The sequence below is a fragment of the Hippichthys cyanospilos genome, chromosome 1, assembly GCF_059441005.1.
Source record: "Hippichthys cyanospilos isolate Australia breed blue-spotted pipefish chromosome 1, RoL_Hcya_1.0, whole genome shotgun sequence".
NCBI classification, from domain to species: Eukaryota; Metazoa; Chordata; class Actinopteri; order Syngnathiformes; family Syngnathidae; genus Hippichthys; species Hippichthys cyanospilos.
Genome location: NC_142369.1, coordinates 17632380 through 17654841, shown reverse-complemented (window position 1 = coordinate 17654841; position 22462 = coordinate 17632380). Strand labels below are relative to the sequence as shown.

Sequence of the window (22462 nt, the reverse complement as noted above, 5' to 3'; positions counted from 1 at the left end):
ATGATACTAAAAATAAAGCAGATCCTGTGGTTTTATTGTCTCTGTGAAGCAGCAACTGCAAGCGGTAGGTTTGAAAGCGGCTTCTTGAGCGCTTCACTCGGGCACTCCCCTTTCCTCCACTCATCCACTGAGCTCTCTTCTTGTCTATGTCTGTTCAGTTTGGGGAGGTTACATTCAACTGTGGGCTACCTGAGACATGGTGCATCATTATAATAAAGTTACCCATTCTTTTTTTTTTTAATCTTGAGGTAATAAACATAGGCCAAAATTGACTTTCCGCAAGGTCAAACCAGCCCACAGGATGAATATAATTGTGGAGAAAAAAAATATGGAAACACCTTGAAAGTTATGTGCGGTTAAGAATGCCAACATTTCTGAAGGCCTGAGGTGGTAAATATGTGTATTTGGATGGGGGACTCAGAATGAATTAAGATTTTTAAGTTACTTGGATTGCTTTCGACTAGTCAATAGATTTAATAAAAATGCAAATAATCAGTTTTAAGATTCACAGCCACCAGCTCAACAAGTTAGTAGAGCATATTTTTGAACGAAATAGTTCATGTTTGTAACACATTTTGTGATTGGCTGTTGTATCCTACTCACGAGAAACTATACCAATAGTAAACGTGGCAATATTTTGCCTTCTCCACGATATTTCAATGCATTAAAAAAGCGGAAATGTATTAATAGATTAAAAAAATAAATCCTTCTCCCTTTGTCCAAAGGAAATGTAAAATGCAGGTTAATCATGTCATAACTTCTCAGTCCGGACCACTTGACATGAAATTAAGCAGTATGCGGCCCCATGAATTGCAGTACAATCATTTTGACACTCCTGCTTTAAACCAACCTGTGAAAGCTTTCTCAAGGTATAATGTGTCCTAAGACCTTGGCACCTGGGGGATCCATTGGGCCCCAAGGCTCTCCTTGGCCCCTGCTCTCTGTCTGCTTGGGACACCTTTCAATTAGAGCAAGTTCCCAGTCTGGAAATAACAGCTGGTTTCACCGCTCATCCTAATAAGGTCCTCTGTTAAAACGCGCACACTCATGCCTCCAAGGCGGTCTCACCGCCGTTTCCAGAGCAATTCCTACATTATTCGTCTTCAATACAACCCCACCCCCGCTTACCCCGGCTCACAACCCCTCGAAAAAAAAATATGGGGGGAAAAGCAAAATCTCTCCTCACCATATGAGTCAGCATGATTCAGCCTATTGCTATGGTGTGTTTGCTTGTCTGTCTGATGTTACCTTGCCTGTTGACTCCAAAGTGGACTGAGATAGTCGGCAGGAGGATAGTGACAGTAACCCTGTCTGGATCAGGACAAGGTCTTTTTTATTTGATTTTTTTTTTTTTTTTTTACGCTGTAAATATGGTTAGCATAGAGTAAAGATTGAAGTTCAAAGTTACATCCATCCATGTTACTTATATTTTAATAATCATTAAAAAGAAAAAAAAAATCTTCTAATGTAGTGCGGTTCTTAAACTTTTGAGTAGGCTCTCCATGTATACTATATTAAAATACAGTCACATTGGAGGCCAGAGTGTTCATCATAAAAGAGACATAGATTTAGGTTTTAATCGTAAAAAGTATATATAATGTCATTGTAAGCCATTTATGCTCCATCAATATATCTGCAAAGTATTTCTTTGATGTAGATGGCATTTTGGCACCTCAAAACCTATTTTTTTTCAACTTGGTCAAAAAGTGAGGCGTTAAGATGATCGACATTACTTATTTATTTTTTTAAGTCAACGCTTCAGCACTCATGAAAAGTATTTGCAGAACCCCACACCCATGTTCGGTTGCGTCAATCAATGTGTAGCAGACCTTAAACACTGTATAGCCTATATTAAATTGGACCTAATTTAGAAGATGAGGTGTGACTTTCCAGGGTTACATTTCAGAGCTATGATGTTTTCGAACAATTTGGGTGGTTTTCTTACACACTGCAGATGAGTCAAACATCATCATGCTTTTAGTTGTACACCAGTGCTTGTTAGCCTTAGCACCACAAAGTATGCTAGCATGTTGACCATATTGAGGACCAGAAATAGATTCATACTACAGTCACTGTATTCACCTATTTTTCTTGCATATTGAATGATTGCCAGTTAACCTTTTTTTTTTTTTTTTTGAACCCTTTCAGTCGCCAACACATTGTCAATCACCAAGCCAGTCTATGGATCCCTCTCCGGAAAGGTCAACCTTCCCTGTTTTTTCTCAACTATTCCAACCTCGTCACCGGTCAACTCAAACAACACCGTCGTTCTTTCCACCGACTACTTACGCATTAAATGGACCAAAATAGAGGGCGGAGTCGAGTCAATAGTGTTAGTGGCACAAAATGGGATCATCAAGCTTGGCCCAGAGTACAGGAGTCGCGTTTCCGTACCCAGTCACCCAGAAGTTGTGGGGGATGCCTCTTTGACAATGGTCAAGCTGCTTGCAAGCGATACAGGCACCTATCGCTGTGAGGTCATGTACGGCATTGAAGACACTCACGATACAGTCAACCTCAATGTTGAAGGTAAGTAGAATCTTGTCTGTTTTCTTCGGAGACGGCAATGATAAGACTACTAAATACATGGGAAAACACATTTTGGAAATCAATATTTTGAAGAGTTGGACACTCAACACTTGGTGATCTGTGGATTCCCAAACATCCTTTCGCTCGCTATTGATACATCTTAGTAGTGGTATATAGTAAAACTCTACAAAATAAATACAAATCCCCCATTGTGAAAAAAAATCCATGCATTGAAGCCTTTCCCTATTTCTTACATCCCCATACAAGAAAAAAATCCCCTTTTGCATTATACAAAATGTTTTTTCTGCATTTATGTTGCGCCGAAATTCACTAACAAGGCTGCTGGAAAAATCTTGCTTGGTTTATACTTGACGCGCCGGTCAGTGCTAGTGCCACATAGAGAGACAAATGGCTCACCTAATAATACAATTCTGACCAACAGTAAAATAGTGAAGCACACACGTCCTAAATGTTTGCATCAGCCGGGGATGTAAATGAATTGGATCAATCCTGGATAAAAGTCATTATGCAGTAAATTTAGACTTTTTATTTTTATTTTGCATCCAGGTGTCGTCTTTCACTACCGCGCCAACACCAGCAGGTACACGTTAGACTACGAGAAAGCTGTCCAAGCTTGCTTCGACATCGGTGCAACCATCGCCACGCACGACCAGCTTAAAGCCGCTTATGAGGATGGTTTTGATCAGTGCGATGCTGGCTGGATTGCTGACCAGACAGTCAGGCATGTTGAACTTCAAATCTGTCTATGCATTATAATTACATTTTATTGAAATTTTCCATGCATCAGAGAGATGCAAAATAAATCTTCTATCACCTGTGCCTAAAGATATCCAATCAGAAACCCCAGAAAGGGCTGCTATGGTGATCTCCGGAACAAACCTGGTGTGAGGTCGTACGGAATCAGGAAACCTACAGAGACTTATGATGTATACTGTTATGTGGACAAACTTTACGGTAAGACAAAGCCACACTTTATAGCACAGAATAAAAAAAACTGCAACATTCACGTTCACGCTCTGCTGTGGTAACTTAGCCTATAAAAAATGTGATAATGGTGTCGTAAAAGTATCTGGCATTGCTTCTGATGACTGCACCCCCCCCCCCCCCCCCCCTGTTTTTCTTATCACCCATGCTCCAAACTGTAAGTGCTGACAAGCTCAATTCAACTCTCACCATAACTTTTTAATGACAGTTTAAATCTTTGTCCAATCTCGAAACAAATGCAGTCATTTAGAAGGACATTTGCATCATTTGTGTGAACACATCGACATGGTGGCTTCAGCCAGGAGAGCAAAACCCAACCCAAAAGCTGGCTAACAATCATCCTTGTTTTCATATGTTCACTGTTGATATGTGTTTCTTCATCTGTTTTGGGGAAATCAGTCATGGCCATTGACCAGAGAATCTGATCACGATCACTTACTACATTTCATTAAGTCAATTTTAACATTGACTTAATGTTTACTCAAATTCCAACTCAAAGGATGAAAATCATGAAGGAAATATTATCTGCAGTTATTGAACAACCATTGTAACCTTCTACACTTTACATGTGTCATGCTTTAAGGATGGGCGACATTCCTTGGGTGGATGTCAATGCCACTGTAAATCAAAGGAATTAATATAGTATGGGATTGGTTGAAATGTTACACCCTGTACTAAATGAAAACATGTTTTCAGCCTCTTGTCCACTTTTTTTTTTTCAATGTGACCTGGAAGCAAAAGTGCGGTTTTGCCACTAAATGAGCAGTATAGCTCAGTTGAGAATTGTAAACACTGATTCAACATGTGCTTCCACTCCACGATGTTTAGGCAGGACAGCAATAGCTGCCTCAGCTATAAAAAATATGTTGTGACACCACAACAGGGAATCAAAACCTTTACTTTTAAAAAATAAGAACTCAACACAGGTACTTTACTGTTATTTTCTTAACCCTTTCTTGCAATTGTTCTTCTTTATTCCAGGTGATGTTTACTACGCTCCCGTGTCCCAGAAAATGACTTTTGAGCAAGCAAAGGAAGAATGCAAGAAGAGAAATAGCGAGCTGGCGACTCCGGGCCAGCTTCACGCCGCGTGGCGACGCGGTCTCGACAGGTGTGACTACGGCTGGCTTTCAGACGGCAGTGCACGACATCCTGTCTCTGTACCCAAAATTCAGTGCGGGGGAGGCCTGCTGGGTGTCAGAACCATGTACCGCTTTCGCAACCAGACTGGATTCCCAGAACCGACAACTCAGCTCGGAGCGTACTGTTTTAAAGGTGAGCCCTTCTTGCTGAGTGCAATGGAACATGGCGTTACCTGTGTGGGGCGGCGTTGACAGCGTAATGCGTTCATATTTGGCTTCATTGAAAACTGGGATTGAAGGCGCAGACGGTTTTGTAAAACAGTCCAGACGATGATCTCATTTGCTATTCAGTCCCCACCCTTTCACTTTTTCCCCCCATACATTCCCATCTAGGTACAAAACAACACATTTCCTGTATTTTTTTTAAAGGTATGTTTTATCAGTTTCTGATACGTGACTCTCAATAAGGCAAGCGGTATTTTTTTTTTTTTGTTATAATATAGAAGCATTTATTTTGATGATGACCTTAGCCTTCTTCGAGTACGATGTCCAGTTGACCTAACTGTCACAAGCTTTTTTTCCCCGGCCCATTTCTGTCGCTGCAAAATTCAGTCAAGGGGAGGGGGAACAGTGACAAACTGTTTACCTAAAAAATATTGGTCCGAGCGGTCATTACTTTAATTGCAGGATTAACGGTCAAGATTTTTCTCTAGAGGCTGAAAGTTTCCTTCTACATACTCCTTTGGGCTTATCCTACAATGTTCCATTGATTGATCTGGTGCACATGTGTGCGCTCAAGTGCTATCCAAACACCGTTCAAGTATCTTTTTGGCCTAGCTTGTCAGAAGAGAGTTACTTCATTTCATTTTCAAGCGTGTCCTATGTTATCTCAGGGCCCGTCCTTCTGAAAAGATCCAAGTATGCGTACAAATATTGTCATTGTTGTGCCACAGGGAAAAGATTGGCAATACATCTCAACAGAAATGACACTTCACGGTTCACTGGAAGTTAGCAGACTGGGACAATTCTTAACTAATCAGCAGCCCCAAGGCAAAGCAAACAACTTTGATAGGTTCCGTTAAGAGCAGCAGCAGAATCCCTCACCTGTCAGCCCTTTTAGGTTCACTATCTTACTCTCTTTTTGCCTTTCTCCCTTCATTTCCGCTGTCAGACTTTTTCACTCCATCATTCTCACTCGTACTTATCAGAGCAGACATTTGGATAATGGACAAAGCTACCGCAGGACTTCTAAATTCAGTCATCCTTGGTGACCCTTGACCTGGTCTTTCCATCTTTACAAATGAGAGCTTGGGCAGATAAGCTGTCCCCTGCCTGGCCATTTAGTGCTCTGAGGAAGCCTGAGTCTCGCGGTGATAAGTCCCCACGGAGTTCAGAGGGCACCAAAACAGCCTGCCCTTTCCTCCCTGCGGTGTGTTCCATGTCGCCCCTCTCAATCATTTGTATTTACGTCCCCATCTGAGTGATTTTCGCGTATCCCTGTTTGGTGGGACTTCTGCCTTCTCGCTCGCAGCATTACATCTCCGGACAAGTTATGATGCAAACAAGGAAGAACTTTTCATAAATAATGTTTTTAAGGTAAATAATGTTTTTACCGCAGCACACCCGATGATCTCCTAGCACACTAATATGGTTGGCAATCACTGAGTTGAAATACACAGAAAGACCGGATGAATGGAGGCTGAAGATGGGGGTTTCAGGGGAGGTGATTGTGGTCTGATTGGTTCCTGGATTGTCTTGTACAAAACAAAGGCGTCAGTAAAAGCAACAGCTCAAAGGTTTTGGTGAGATAATGAACTCCCTGTGAAAGCTGCCTCTGTTTTCCTGTTTGGAAAAATCCTGTCTTTTACCTTACCTCAGAGATACTTTCATGAGGATGGAGAGACCGTATGTGTATATGTTAAGAGCTGTGTTTACGCAAGTGATGTGTCATTGAAGAAAGCTCTCTAAAGACTTTACGCTACTTTTCATGTGTGAGTCAATATGTATGAGTAATGGGAGGACAGTGAGGAACTTCTAACAAGATGTTGGAATGATTTATCATTTAGAACAGTGGTTCTCCATGTATTCCTGTGTGTTTCCATATACCTACATATATACATATGTATATAAATATATATTTAACCGTATTTAAAATCTAAACAAAATGTAATCCCTTTCTTCAAATATAATATATGACGTGACAGTTTTTACTCACAAACAGAGGCGCATATAATTTCTTTCTTGGGTTATTGAGATGCCTTGCAGGACATTTTCATCTCATTAAAAACAGTTTTCCTCAATGTCCTTCTTGGTGTAGCTCTCACATTAGCAACACACTGTCAGGTGCGGGAGGTGCGAAGGAAAGTAAATAAAGAAAGTATACCTGTAGTATTTGAGCTATTTAGCAGGAAGGCCGCAGAATTGTATAGTCACGACTTTAAAGTGAATGGGGCCCGTGACAGTTGCCTTCTGAGACGCAAGAACTCCTTTTTAAGGCTTACAATTTTATAAGTTATGGTTTGAGCAGTTCGTTCAGGACCTATTTTAATTAGTCCAAGTAGGCTAGCGGGAAATTCTCCATCAACTGCAAAGTGATAACGTAAACGATCCCCTTCACACTTTCTCGAGAATGATACCCAGACAGCCAGGCCAATCCGCTTCAGTAAACAAACAAATCTCAGAATAGGAAGACATAGGAATAGGAACGCTCTTACATCTCGATTAGCTTGTTTGTTAGCCATAAGTTGCCTTACATTCACATGCTCTTTTTGGACTTGTCAAATAAAGGATGATGGAACATTTTTGACCCTGTATCAAATGCATTGTCTGTATTTGTCTGCTGGTTGAGGACATGAGTGGTAAATGTTGCACCACATTTAAATCTTGCTTCAAGCAATGGCAAATGTTGGAGCCACTTTTCAGGGAAGTAAAACATTCATCTTAGACTGGGTTGTTGTCGTTAGTGAAAATTAGGTAGGGACGCCAATGTGCGAAGTAAAGCATGCGATGTTACATATCAGTGATTTCTGTCATGCATGCATTATGTACTGTAAATAAGGTCACTGGCGTATTGTATTCGTCTAATTGCCTAATTACAAACATAATTTTTCGAACAACTTTTATGTTGCTACATCCATTAGTTGTGTTTATTTGATAACCGTGAAGTAAAGCGGAAAGGTTCAAGTGTCAATGAATTGTGTAAAGAATTTACACAGTAAACGGCCTCGCCTGGTCAGAATGTTTATCATTTGTTCTTCTAAGAATTACATTTGTTGTTATTAAAACTGGCTCCATTAGTTATCTGAGGAAATAATGAACTTTTTCCAAATCATAACAAAAATAAATAAATAAAATTCCATCAGTACATTCGTTTGACGGTCACATTTGATTACCGGTAAATATTTTTAACAAATGGTAACCAACAGATCACCCCTTTGAGAGGAAGACCATTCTTTTTTTTTTTTTTTTTGAAAAAACTTCATCTCCCAAAACAGTCTCTGCATTGAAAACCTAAGCTTTCAAATAATGCTACTATAATTTATGGCTAGAATATTTGTCTAATATTTACAATGTTGATATTTTACAGGAAGGAAACTGATGATCAACCAAACGTCTTTTGTGGACGTGTTTGTGATCAACGACACAAGCACCACCTTCAGTTCCTCCACCATTCCTTTACTTGACAGTGTTGCGGTTACTCAAACCTCAACATCTCAAATTGGATCAGAGGCTGAAGAGGACCCAACTCTTACAGATCCGCCATCTATGTTTTCTACTAGTATGGTTCCACCAAGGCCCACTCCAGCAGGTAAAGAAGAGAAATTATTTACCACTGTTGCACCGACCATTATGGAAGACTATGACGACATTGATGATCTAAAACCAGTAGACCTGGACTTTGATGTTGATGACTTTGTACACGAGAATTTAACTTTGGTTGAAACAGTTCCCAATCGTGGTGACACAATATCAGAACTCCACATCACAACAGGGAGTACTGATACAACAGAGTCATTTTCCGAAGCAATGGAAGATCCAGGTGATCATTCAGTGATCGAGATCAGCACCTTTGAATCTGATGTCGTACTACAAGACGCCTCACTGAGCACAGAGCCCATGTTTGCTGCGGGGGAAACAGAGGAAGCGCTTCTCAATTCTAATCTCACCGACACAGCAACAGAAGTTGAAAGTGAAAATGATTTCAGTTTGTCAAAAACAACGGCGACTGACTCAACACCACCATTCTCATTCTATGATGACAACACTGTTGAAGTAGAGCCAGAGTTACCAGCAGAAGCACTGTCACCCACTCTCACAGTACCGTCACAAGATATAGACTGGTCGGACACACCTACCCCCACTGCCGTTCCCACCAGTACCACATTCATGTGTGATACCAAGCCTGCTGGCACCACCACCCTTTCGCCACTGGAAACGACCACTCAGAACAAAGTCCGAATACAACATGTCACGACACCACAAGAAAGCCTGTTTGCAACCAAGACGGGTGCTCCCACTGTCATCAAAGGTGCAACATCAGATGGTGCGTCAACAAGTGTCTTTGAGGAGTCCACCAATCAGGTGTCTGAGCAAAGCGTTGACACGCTTTCACGGCTCGACACAACAGCAAATACGAATGCAGAGTTCTTCACTACTGCTCCAGTGGTTTCAACTACAGACAGCAGCAGCATTACCGCAGGAGCAATGGTCACAACGAATAAAACGACTATTGACATGCAGGAGCTGAACACACCAGGTAAGACTAAACATGCTCCACCTTCTAATGCTGAACAAATCATTGCAGAATTTCTGCTCCCAAGCTTTACTTTTCTCTGACTTAATATTTATTAAATCAGCCACTGTCCTTTTTAAAAATGTATGTTTTCTATTTAAGGGTTCTTTAAAGTCTAACTAGTTTTTTTTATTTATTTGGGGGTACCTTAATTACTGAAGGGGCTGTATGTGTATCACAAAATGCTAGGTATGTCGTAAAACGTTCTGATATGCTAGAGGGTAAAATTGGGAAGTGCTGGTACGCCGAATCACTGTGGACTGATACATTTAACAGACTGTTTCTGTGCATTGTAATTCTTGCTGCGCAGAAGATGAATTCTTTCCCTAGTCTGTTTGTAGCCATAAACTCAGTTGAACAGGAGATACATTTTCCAAACAGGTCTTGGGTTTATTTGTGCAATGGTACAATTAGACACAACGTGCAGTCATCAAACGCAATGAAAACCTGTTCTACTTGCCAAGGGAAGTTATGAGATTTAACACATCGACTTTGTTTTCTTAATGGAATACTAGCAGTCGTTTTTCTTTTGCTGTACGTACATGCAGTAAAGACCATGTGTGCAGAGAGTAAATTTGTGTACCTTGTATGATAGCATTAGTCCAGTAAATCTATAATATTTGTAGAAATGTTCTCCTTATAAGAGCCTTCCCAGAGACAAGACAAACAGAAAGCACGTGAGATGCAATGTGTGTGCGATGCTCACAAGTAGGCACAGATGCTCTTTCTTTAGCTCACGTTGGACATGAGATCAAGTGGTGATGTCACCTCTAACACAAAGTTGTCGATTGCTGCCAGAACAGCTGGCAGCCACGTGACCAAAGTGGGCGATTGCAGCTACTTTTACTTCGACATCCTGTCATGTGGGTCAGATGACACACACGCTTTGCTCTCTCAGGATTTGTGGGAAAACTTTAGGAAAAATAGCATATCAGGAGGCATGACTTGTTTGGTTGCATAGTAACAGAGCAAAATAAGGTACTGATATACAGTAACATATATAGACAAATAACTTTAGAGCTGTACACCTCGAGAGTGTTGTTTGCATCAGCATCAAAGAGATTTATTCAAGAAACTCAAGCATTAGGTTTGTCACAACTTGAACTGGCAAAAGTAAGTTCAGACGTTACTAAAATGGGTGTGTGTGCAACACAGATGTTTTATTTCTTGGACTTAGAAGTTTTCCAAGAATGGAATCGAGTTCCTCTCAATATCTGAAAATTGAAAGCCTGCAACCCTAGTGAGGCTAAGCGGCCATGGAAAATGGAAGGATAGATGGACTTTGGGCAGCAACAAAAAATCCAAATGCAAATATTTAGATAAAAGGCAGAGAGGATAAATACTCGGAATAAAATACTCTGTCAAGCAGTGGTTGAGGTGGCAGACTTCTCTGACGACTTGGCGAATGACAGCGTATTGTAAGAACAAAGAGAGAGCAAATGGTGTGCTTGGATAAAGCTTAGTCAGAATCCCCTACATACGTTCCCAGGCTGGTCAGAACTTAAAACAGGAGGTACAGGTATTCTTGTCTGCAACCAATAATCTTTTTCAGTCCCCATTTACAACCATTTGAGGGGAAACTGCAATGGAAAGGGGAATGCTGAGAACTACATTTGTGTTCAGATCTATTGTTTATTCTATATTTGGACCAAGTTTGGACACCCTTGAGCTAGCTCAATTCTTGCTCAAGTTTTCAAAATCTCAGATTTGTTGAGTTTTTCTTTTGCTAGAGAGTAGAGAATATAAGGACATTTATTTATTATTTGAAAAGATTATGTACCCTGAAGTTTGAGTATTATGAACATTGTTGTTGTGTACATTGTAACTTGGAAAATGTTTGTTTCGTTAAAGGTTTATGTAAAGTTATATAATCTAGCGCTTTCTCCTCATCTTTAGGATTTCCTTTCTCTCTTTGCAGCTGATCACATCCTTCAGTCGCAGGAATCTCAGTCTCCTGGTTTGCCAGACTATTCCATCACCTCAACAGTAGATGGTGAGCCCGTCCTCCAGAGTAGACACTCCGACTCCTCCCTTGCCACTGTAACTACCACTCCAGTTGTTACCTTTATTTCTGAAAAATATGAGATGACCCTTGATCCACTGAGTCCAGAGGACAAAGAAGCCAAAGGTACCCATATTGTGACAAATGTGAAAACTTTAGGAGGAAATGAAGAAACAACTACATCGTTGGTTTATGGACGGACCAACTTCACTGTAGTTCAATTGACTGACTCAACAGAAGGATATCTCTCAAGCACAGAAAATCTGAGCCCAGATGAATTTGACTCAGATCCAAACCCAATAGTTGAAACCAACTCGCCTCAAGTTCTTCCTGAAAATGAAAAAAGCTCCACACAGATAGACAACATCTCTTCTTCCACCGCAGCTGCAGTGAGTGACACCACATCTTTTAAAACCACAGAAAAATCTAGCTTTGAAACCACCGACGGGATGTTAGAAGCTAAAGCTACTTCATCACATTTTTTTCCGACTGCATCCCCATCTGTGGCATATATGATCAAAATAGAAAAGGACAGCCAATTAACCTTATCAGATAAGGTAACCTCTACTGTCATCACGGCAACTGCACAAAAAAAGGACGACAAGTCAAGCCGCGCTCTCACGACTATGCAGAGTGACTCACACGTGACTCAGAGAGACAAGGCAGAAGATCCATCCCTTTTTACTTTGGCAACAGAGCTTCACACAGACAGAAACATAGCTGAGGTAACAGTGGAAATAAAGAGCACTTCTCTCCCACCAGCTGCTGAAGATTCCTCTCATGCGTCTCTCCAGACTGCATACACTCCCATGTCGAATGATGCTGATGAAGAAACAAGTACAACAAACGTCATTGCAGAAGGAACATTAAACACAATACAAGAGATATCAGCAGTTTCCTCTGACATCAATTCAATATCAATGCCAACTTTTACATTTACTTCCATCCCAAGTACAATTTATATTCAAAGCACCGAGACCTCCACAAGAGAGACTTCTGTATCTGGCATAACAATGATGGTCACAGAAACACCGCCCAGCCTGGTCTCTAGTGTAGTCTCTGCTGTTTCAGGAACTTCGAATGGTGTTACTTTATCCTTATTTGAAGAGGAAATTGAAACTGTAACAGATCAGACAGAAGAACAATCTAATCTTACTCCTGTTTCTAATAACACTGAGGGGAATTCTCTCTTTGGTGAGGGCTCAGGGGATGAAAGACCTGAAATAATCCTTACAACATCTTCCATTTCAGCTTCATTTTCCCAAAACAGCACTGACATACCAAAAAAAACATTGGCAAGAACTGAAAATTCTTTAAAAGACCATACAAATGTACCAACAGGTTCACATAAATATAGCATTTCAGAAGGCTCTGTACCAGCAAGTTTATCCTCAACTGTTGTTGATGTTAATGATGAAATTATAAGCAGCGAGACGATGATGGTTGACTCTCTTCCTTCATTAAGTGTTTCAACCATCACAACTGAAAGAGGCTCATTTTTGACGACTAAAGGTACAGATAGCATTGATGAGTTTGCTGATAAATCAAATATCATAACAACTACTATTGCTTCAAGGTTTAGTACAGAAAAAACAGCAATGACGTCATTGCATGGAAGTGACACAAGTTTAATTTCAAGGACATCTGTAACGGCTGCATCATCCACTTATAATACTGAGAAACAAAACCCACGGTATATTGGAATGCAAACTACAATGCATATGGAGGAAGTTCAAGATGGTTCAGGGGACCAAACTCAAGACAGTTTGACATCTTCTGTGACTGATGCGTTGGCTCTTCACAGTACAGAGGTTTCTACTACCAAATCTCAGGTTCTTACATCAACTGCCCTGGAAGTTAAGGTTGAAAATGCAATCACTGAGTCCCGCCTATCTGGTTTTGGGTCAGGTTTGACACTTGACACAGAATCATCTGGTGACATGGCCATAGAGCTCCCTGGAGAGTCAGTCATTTCACCAACTACTTCCACATCAGTAATTATCACTAATACCCAAGCAGCCAGAGAATCCCATGAAAAATCCACTGAGACCAGCACACATACAAGTCATACTAAGGACCCCACTCTATCAATAGACACAAATTCTGCCACTGATGAGCAAATGTCTGAGATACCAACAAAAACGACTACATTGCCAGTTTCATCATTTTTTAGCACAGGGAAACCATCAGATTTTTCTCTTCAGGAAAAATACACTGTTTACAAAAACTTATCTCAAAACAGCAGTGAATCCCCCAAAACAATGTCATATCAAACAACAGAAAGACATGAAACAGAAGAATCATCAGTCACCAAAGAACCTTCAGTTTTTCCAATCTCAGATGTGATGAACACAAGTTCTGTGTCATCAAGTTTTTCTTCTATGGTCTCATCTGTACCACCATACATCAAAGAGCAAGGTATGGCCAGTGAGAGTACCCCTTCCTTCAATGAGTCAACTGTCCAACCAGAAAGTACATCATTTTCCACTTCAACAAACACAAAGAATTTGAAAGACACACCAGACATGTCTATTGGAGATTCAAAAACACCCACCGTTTCATCCATGTTTAGTACGGAGACCCCAGCAGTGATGGCATCAACTCAAAGTTCTCTTGAAATTCAAACATCATCCAATATGACTGAGACTGGTAATGTGATATTGACAACAAGTGGAACTACTCTTAAGAGCCTAGCAGATCAAGAAGGTCCAGATACTGAAGACAAACATTTGAGCACTGAGTCAATTCCATATAAAATTGTCTCAAGTATGACACCTGAAAAAGAATCATCAGCAGTGAGCAGCACTTTTCCAGAGGTTTCTGGAGATGAGCTTACTGTGGAGTCTTTAAATTCAACAACCATTTCCTCTTCATTGTTTAGCACTAATACTCCAGCAGTGACAACTTCACATGGAACAAGTCAGACTGAGCACTCATCACTTACACCTGAAAAATATGGATCCAGTCCAGAAAAAGAGGAAGAAAGTTCAGGTGATCAAAATACTGAGATGTTCCAAAATCTGCCAGAATCACCAAACACTTCCTTGTTGTTCAGCACAGAACAAACAACAGAAATACCTCTTCATTATAAAGAAACATTTACAACAGATTCACCGTTAACTGTCTTACAACAAAGGATGTCACATGAAACAATAGAAATCCACGAACCGGAAATGGAACCAGATGAGACACATCCAATGTCAACTGTTGACGGACTGGCATTGACGAGTGACATGGTGTCAATCTTTACCAACATACACACAGAGAGTTCTGAAGATGGTGTTGATGTTAAGGGTGACGTGCCGAAAATCACCTCTATTTCTCCAACGCTGAACCTTAAAACTCTGGCAGTGACGTCACAGGGAACAAGCCAGACTGGCGTTTCATCCTCTACACTTGAAAACAATTCATTTTCCCCCAAAACAGACCAAAACAACCCAGATGTACAAATGACTGCTCTATCCACAAAATTGCCAGTATCTCCTACAATTTCATCATCGTTTAGTACAGAAAAAACAACAGAACTGCAAAAGGCTTTTTCCACAAATTCACCTTTCAACACCACTCTCTCCCAAGAAGCAAATTCACAAAAATCAACAGAAAGCCAAGAAGTAGACATGACATCAGTTTCAGGAAAACCATTCGTTTCTCATGTGTCTAATAGTCCAATACCAACCATCAGCCCATCCATGAAAAATGAAGAAAATTCAGGAGATGGCGTTGATGTTTTTAGTGGCGATGCAATATTCATACCAACTTCGGGTTCCTCAATTTTTAGTACAAAATCTCTTGCAGTGAGAACATCACACGGAGATGTGAAAGACATTCCAAACAAACCTGTTACCACTGCTTCATCGCTCTATAGTACGAAAAGAACAACTCTAGTGGATCCTAAAATACAAACACTATTAAGTTTAGCTACAAGTGTTGAAACTTCAGCTCTGACTCCGTTAGAAGGAGATGGTTCAGGTGACCAGACTCAAGACATGCTCTATCAAACATCTTCTCCCAACACTGACTCTCCTCTTTACATCACTGACGCCGTACCTGCTAAATCTTCTGTGAGATTATCAACTCTTCCAGATATTCAGGTTGAAGTTGTTAACACTGAGTTAATTTCTGTGGCCAATGAACCTAGCATCACACATGATACTGTGCTGAATCAATCTTTACCTTCCTTACATGTAACAAGCCCGATGCCTGGAATTGCAACAGACTTTGAAAGTTCCGGACACACCAGCAATGAGTTTACTGACGTGTCAAAAATTAAAACAACACCTGTATCTTCACTGTTTAGTACAAAGACGCCAGCTGTGAAAGCATCACATAAAAACGTTTCACATGATTTTTCAAAAATCTCAGGTACTGCAAGATCATCCCTACATAGCACTGAAAAAACAACTCCAATGCCTCATCACATTACAACTTCTGTTCTGACACCAGCAGAACAAGACGGTTCGGATGACCAAAGCAAAGACACTTTAATTCAAACATCTTCCATCACTACTGCTACTGTGTTCACCACTGAGTCACTTACAAAACCTCCTAGTAGCTCAGTTACAGTGGCAAATATTGAGAATGCGCATGCGAGCAGCCAGCCCGTTTCATCATTTATTGGAACAAGTATGATACCTGAAACTGAATCATTATTGTTCATCAGTAACACATTAAATGAAGGTTCTGGAGACATTGTTGGTCTTACTGGAGAGTCATTAATTTCTGAAACCCATTTGACTACCACTGCAGCAACAGCATCACACGAAGACCATTTTAAGATCCCTGCACATACGAATCAGACCGAGAGCTCATCATTTTCCACAAAAACCAGTCCTATTATGGATGCCTTAAATGAAGACACTGACCAACCTGGATTGTCATCGATCCTTACTATTACAAACATAGATGTTTCTGGAGGGAGCATTGAGGACTTTACTGGAGCTACTGTTTCAATTAATCATAGTGATACAGCAGAAGTAACAGAATCACGTGGGACTGAAACAATCACTTTTTCAAAGTCCTCAATTGCTGTGTCATCCCTCTACAATACTGGAGCACCGACAGCAGAGCCTCTGATGTCATCTACAGCAGTGCTTGGATCAAATATGACATCTGACACACAATTATCAGTCAGTACCATTGATGGCTCAGGACGTCTCGTCGACTTGCCTACAGAGCCAGTTATTTCAGCAACAACTTCCTCCTCTTCAGTGTTTAGCATTGACACTTCATCTCAGACAGCATCACATGATTCACCTTCTGAAACCGTTGCACATGTAAGAAACACAGAGGACTCATTTCTACCAGCAAAGAATAATCCGACTTCGCCAAATATTGAGGAAGAGAGCTCAGGTGAATCCAGTACTCAGATGACCAAAAATGCTCCCTCATCTCCTACAGCTTCCTTAGTGTTTCACACAAAAAGACCAACACAAGTGCCACTTCAGGAAAAAGAGACTTCTACAAAGGGTGATTCTTTGCACAGTACCAATTCCCTTGAGCCAGGGATCATTAAAACATCAAACAGTAATGAAACAATGTTATCAGTTATCACAGCAGGCACTGACGGTTCAGAAGACAGCAGTGGGGACTTAAATGGAGAACAAAAAACGACAACACCAACGCTTTTTTCCATGTTTGGTTCAGGGACATTTTCAATGGGCACATCACATGATGATTCAACTACTGACATTTTAAAGACATCTGTTACTGCTAAAACATCCTCCTTCAATACTAAGAAACCAACTCAAACTGTATCGTCTGCTCTGTCAGACATTGAAAACATAAATGAAGGAAATAGCAGTGATACTATGATGATTGAGTCTATACCTTCCCATATTGGCTCAACTATCAAACCTGGAATCCTACCACGTCTCACTACCACAGATTTTGAGAGTTCTGGAGACAGTGCAGATGAATTTATGAAGGGGCCAAAAGTAACAACTGTCTCGTCAATGTTTAGTACGGAGACACCAGCAATGACAGCATCAGAAGAAGCTGAAAATCTCCACAATATGACTCAATCTAGTTCAGTGTCTCCAGCAATACAAAAGAATGAACCGGTGCTGTTCACAGTTGGGACAAAACCATCCCTTGATCATCTCGAAGGATCGGGTCATCCAGATCAAGACATGTTTGCAAAGACATCATCTTCTGTCTACAACACTGAGCAGCCTGAAGAAGTGGAACGTGAACAAACAACCCAACCCTTCATGCGTTCATACTCAAAACCACAGCCGTCTTCTCCAACTTTGTCTGTGACAAGCTCTACTACCAAATCGTTACCAATGATCTCTGGTTCATCATCTACTCTTCCAGACATTGAGGATGATATTAGTGATCAGACACACATTGTGGAAACCATTCCTTTCCTTACAAAAACAACCATGAAATATCAAAATCTACAGGATATCGATACCTCTCGTGACCGCACTCCAGGTTCTACAAAACACCAGCCAACTGAACCATCCACTGTCCCTTTAAAGTCCAGCACGCAAATTCCAATGAGCACTGATTCAAATGACAGTGTGACAAAACATGTCTCAAAAGATGCTGTTTCTGTTGCATATTCTTCATACAACAAAGACAATCTGAATACATTATCACCTCAAACACAAGATAATTATAACTTAAGTCACACAGAGAAACATATGAGTTCAACATCTGTAGGATCAGCTGCTGATGACAAGCGCAACACTGATGTATCCATCAAAGAGACCTTTACAATTTTAAGTTCTGCTTCTTCCCAAACCCCCAAGAAACAAACACTCAATTCAGACTTGCTCACCTCTAATCAAGTAGAGGGCTACATCGAAACAACACCTAGTTTCGACTTCTCCGACCAATCTGCATTAGCAGGAATTAGTACACCTGGACAGTCAACAAACACACAAACTAAAACATTACAGAGCACTTCAGAAATTCAGATCATAAATGAATTGGATGTGGATTCTGCACTTCCAGAACTGGGCAGCTCAAATGGACAAACAACTGAAATCTTAACAGAAGAAGCATCGAGTTTGTCTTTTTTGCAAACTACAGACAATATCATGGAACATGGCAACCATTCGGCTGTTGTGATTGGCACATCTTATGATATATCTACCAAATCTCCAACCTCTCTACAGCCTTCCATACAAATAATTGATGATGCAGAGCTTATTGATCAAGCGGCATATCTTACAAAAGTGACAGGAAAACCACCTGCAGACAGCGCTACGATTTTTAGTACCAAAACACGATCAACAGCATCACCTTCAATGAGTGGAAATGGAAGAGATCATTCTGATTATAGTAGTGTGTCTCCAATTACACTAAAGAACACTGATAAACACATAGTTACAGTGATGGTGTCCACTGATGATAGCGAATTCACTGTGGAGCCCACATCTCTCCCTGTCACGGGAGGCTCAGCAATAAACTTCTCCAGCCCCGTAGAAGCCACAAGCACAATTATTTCACTTCCAAGTACAACAGGTTCTGATTCAGAAGTAATCAACATTCACGAAGGCTCTGGTGACCTAATTTCTACTTTGACACCTTTTACACTTACCAGCACAGAATTCCCAGCAGCTTCAAAACACAGCATCAGCACAGACATTAACTCACCAGAATATGTGACTACCTCAAGGGAGACTGTTGTTCCTACTACTAACACAGACTCAACACCATTGATCACAAAGGATTATGTCCCATCTGCTCCTGTTTCAGCATTTTCAACTCCTTCCACCACGATTCTCACAGAAGAGGCATTAATTGAAGTTCTTTCAGAATCTGCCAATCCTACCATAAAAAAGCTATTAATACCATCACCTGAAACTAAAAGAAGTACTGTTTTAAAACCACAGGTAACCTCGGTGTCTTCTCTGTTCAGTACTAAGAAAAGTCTCTCAGTGACTCCCACTGAAACACAAAGCACATCTTCTTTATTGGCTGCAAATGAACAAAGTCACAATGTAGAGAGGCAAAGTGTTGGAAGCATTGGAGATGCCACCTCTGCCAGTACAATTACATTCTCCCCAATCACCATAAAAAATTCTTCCAAAGAACAGACAATGTCATCCAAAACCACCATCAGACCATTAGTTACTGGGGAAGAAGAAAGTTCAGGCGATAGTGTATTTGGTGTTTCATCGACTTCTCATAATTTTGATGGGACTCAACCTATGGAAGTCCCTAGTCACGTTGTGTTTCCCTCAAAAGAAACTTCCACTTATATTGACATGGAGATCTCTGGGCTTTCCCCTGAAGAGGAGGATTTAGAGATAAGTTCAGAGGGATCAGGCGGAGATATATCTGTTGATTCAACTTATAAGACAGCTATAGAAAAGAGCATATATGATTTGTCTACACATCCGAGCAGACAGTCCACACAGGAATTCGTATTATCAACCCAAGCTCCATACAGGACTGGAAATGACATTTACCTAACTGAACAAGGAAGTGGTGTCTTCAATGAAAATTTAATACCTATGGATGAGAATTTGGGTACTAATGTTTTTGACACAACAATATCCTCACCCAGAGCAACATCATCTGTACTTGATACCACTATAGCAGCAACAAGTCAAATCATTCCTTCACCCATTGTTATAGCAGGGTCTGCGGATACTGCAGCTGACAAGGAGTCTACAGAAAAAATTCTAACAAAAAACCCCATGAGCCCCGAAGCTTCTTCCTTGCACACCACTATGAGATCAAAAATGTTTTCATCTGAGACACAAACAAGATCAGAGAATGAGGAAAAGGAAAGTATACATGAACATCCTACAACTGTAGAAAATTGGACAACATCAACATCTCATGAATTGACTTCTACTCAGCGTGAAACAATTATAGCCTCTTCCCACCAAGAGTCATCGGCAACACCAGAGAATCTAAAAAGTACACCAAAGTCTATTGGGACAGCAGCTCCCTCTTTCTACAGCACAGTAAAACTGAACCCTACCACATCATATATGATGCTATCTGCCCAGTCATTTCTTACACCGATGACTGACGAATCAACACCAGATTTGATTTCGACTGAAAGCGAGAGCTCTGGTGACCAAAACACAGAGATGTTCACGTCTAAGCCATCTGTCATTATGAACATTACATTTGGCGAGTCAACAGCTGAAAATGAAATGTTAGTTTCAGTCACTTCAACCACAGATGAAAAGGTTCCCTCACAGGAGATGGAAATGACTCGGGATACAATATCTCCAAGCACCACAGAGGTTACACGATCTCCGATTGCAAGCACTCCTGCTGATGAATTTACTATAGCTGGGCATATAACACAATCATCTTTTACTAATGGACACCCATACACAAGTGGAGGTTCAGTGGATGTTCACAGTGCGAGTGACCTAACCACAGTCCACTCAAGTAATGATAATCCTTCAGTTGTATATCATAGCATTTTGGACAAACACTCAGTCACAGTCACTGCTACTCCCAGCACTCAGGCCAACACTGATTTAAAAGAACATACCTCCACCATGGTGATGCATGTATCAACCCCATTGGCCAACAAAATAATCCTATTTACAGAAGATACAAAAGATGAAGTCGAAATGTTCTCACCCGTTATGCCTTCTTTACAAGAGGAAAAACCATCCCCTGAGGTTATATCCAGCACTGATATTATTGACGCAGATACCCATTCAAGCATCCCCTCTTCTTCATTTTACCCAACCATTCAGACGGAAGAGGCAGGAGGTCTCACACCCATTACAATGATGCAACGGTTAGAGGTGACAGATGAACCAGAGGCTTCAGGAGCAGATACTATGAATATCTTCACATCTACACTTTCATCATCATCACAGTCTATTCTGTCTGCAAAACCACATCAAGAAACAAGTGGAACTGATTCATTCACATTTGCAATCTCTCCTGAAAGTCCAAGTGAGGAAAGCCCACATGGAATATCCAATCCACTTTCACTCCAAACAGAAAGTATCCTGTCTTCTCTGTTAAGCACTGTTACCCCTACAGTACACGCCATTTTAGATGTTACCAAACAATATTCCTCTGATGTAATGGTTAACTCAACCACAGAGGTACCAGGTACCGCTGGTGAAACTTCTAGTTCCTCAGAAAGTAAGGAAGGTTCTGTGTCAACAGAGATAAATCTCATCACGTCAACGGAAGGAGGTGGTTCAGGGGTCACTATACCAAGTGTTCTCAATGCAGACATGTCTAGTGTAACAACTCTGACAGATGAATTTTCATATGAAGAAATATCTGGTTCTGCGTCTACTGAGACATTCATGACAGAGGCTCATTCAACCCAGTCTACAGTTATGCCTCGAACTTCTTTTGAGACAGTATCAACAGATGTCGAGAATAAGATGACACAATACACTGACATGAAAAGTACTCTAGAACCCACTGGTATAGCACATACTGAAGAGACCTCTACCATCTACCAAGAAGCAGCTACAACAAAACCAGCAGAACACATTTCAGGTGTCCCTTTTGGATCGATACATTCACAAGAAAGTATCCCGGTACATTTTGTTACAGATTTTCCGACCCAACAAAACCCGACACCTCCCCAAGAATCATTGGCGCAAGCTCAGTCAGAGATTGCCATCACCCATCGCTTTCACGCAGAGGGAGATGCATCACCAACCAGTCCCATGTCTACAGATCTGTTCAAAGAATTAATAACCACATTTTCTATCGCCCCTTCAGTCACTGATTCTGTATCTTCCACAGTGACTCCCGCAATAATTGACCGTACAGATGAACAGGTTTCAAGTGGTGCAATGATTAAAGCAACCCCCAAAACAGATGTTCAAGTAACAGAGTCTCCAGCTGACAGCATTTCTGAAGGCCTAAGTAAAGTGACCACAGACTATGAGGAATCAACTGTCAACATAGTGGAGAGCATCCCAGACGACAATGGAGATATAAAATCAACAGAAATAACAATGTTAATAACCAATCAAGCAACAGAGAATCAGCCTTTTGACTTTGTAAGCAGTATCGGAAGCGGTCTTGTGCTAAAAGGAACACCCTCTCCCAGCTCCGAAAGCACCAGAACTAGCACTCTTAACGAGGATC

General features: G+C 40.9%; 1 protein-coding gene across 1 annotated transcript in view; it reads left to right on the top strand.

The window, feature by feature from the left end:
• The window catches only part of vcana (versican a), a 31120-nt gene continuing 8658 nt past the window's right edge, over positions 1-22462 (top strand). The window contains exons 1-13 of the mRNA XM_088425352.1: positions 1-64; positions 2149-2529; positions 3097-3271; positions 3377-3504; positions 4516-4809; positions 8203-9372; positions 11327-11555; positions 11667-12408; positions 13138-14401; positions 14987-15772; positions 15854-16101; positions 16207-21696; positions 21763-22462. Of these exons, the coding sequence (XP_088281478.1) occupies positions 1-64; positions 2149-2529; positions 3097-3271; positions 3377-3504; positions 4516-4809; positions 8203-9372; positions 11327-11555; positions 11667-12408; positions 13138-14401; positions 14987-15772; positions 15854-16101; positions 16207-21696; positions 21763-22462 (11671 nt within the window). The remainder of the gene's footprint in view (positions 65-2148; positions 2530-3096; positions 3272-3376; positions 3505-4515; positions 4810-8202; positions 9373-11326; positions 11556-11666; positions 12409-13137; positions 14402-14986; positions 15773-15853; positions 16102-16206; positions 21697-21762) is intronic.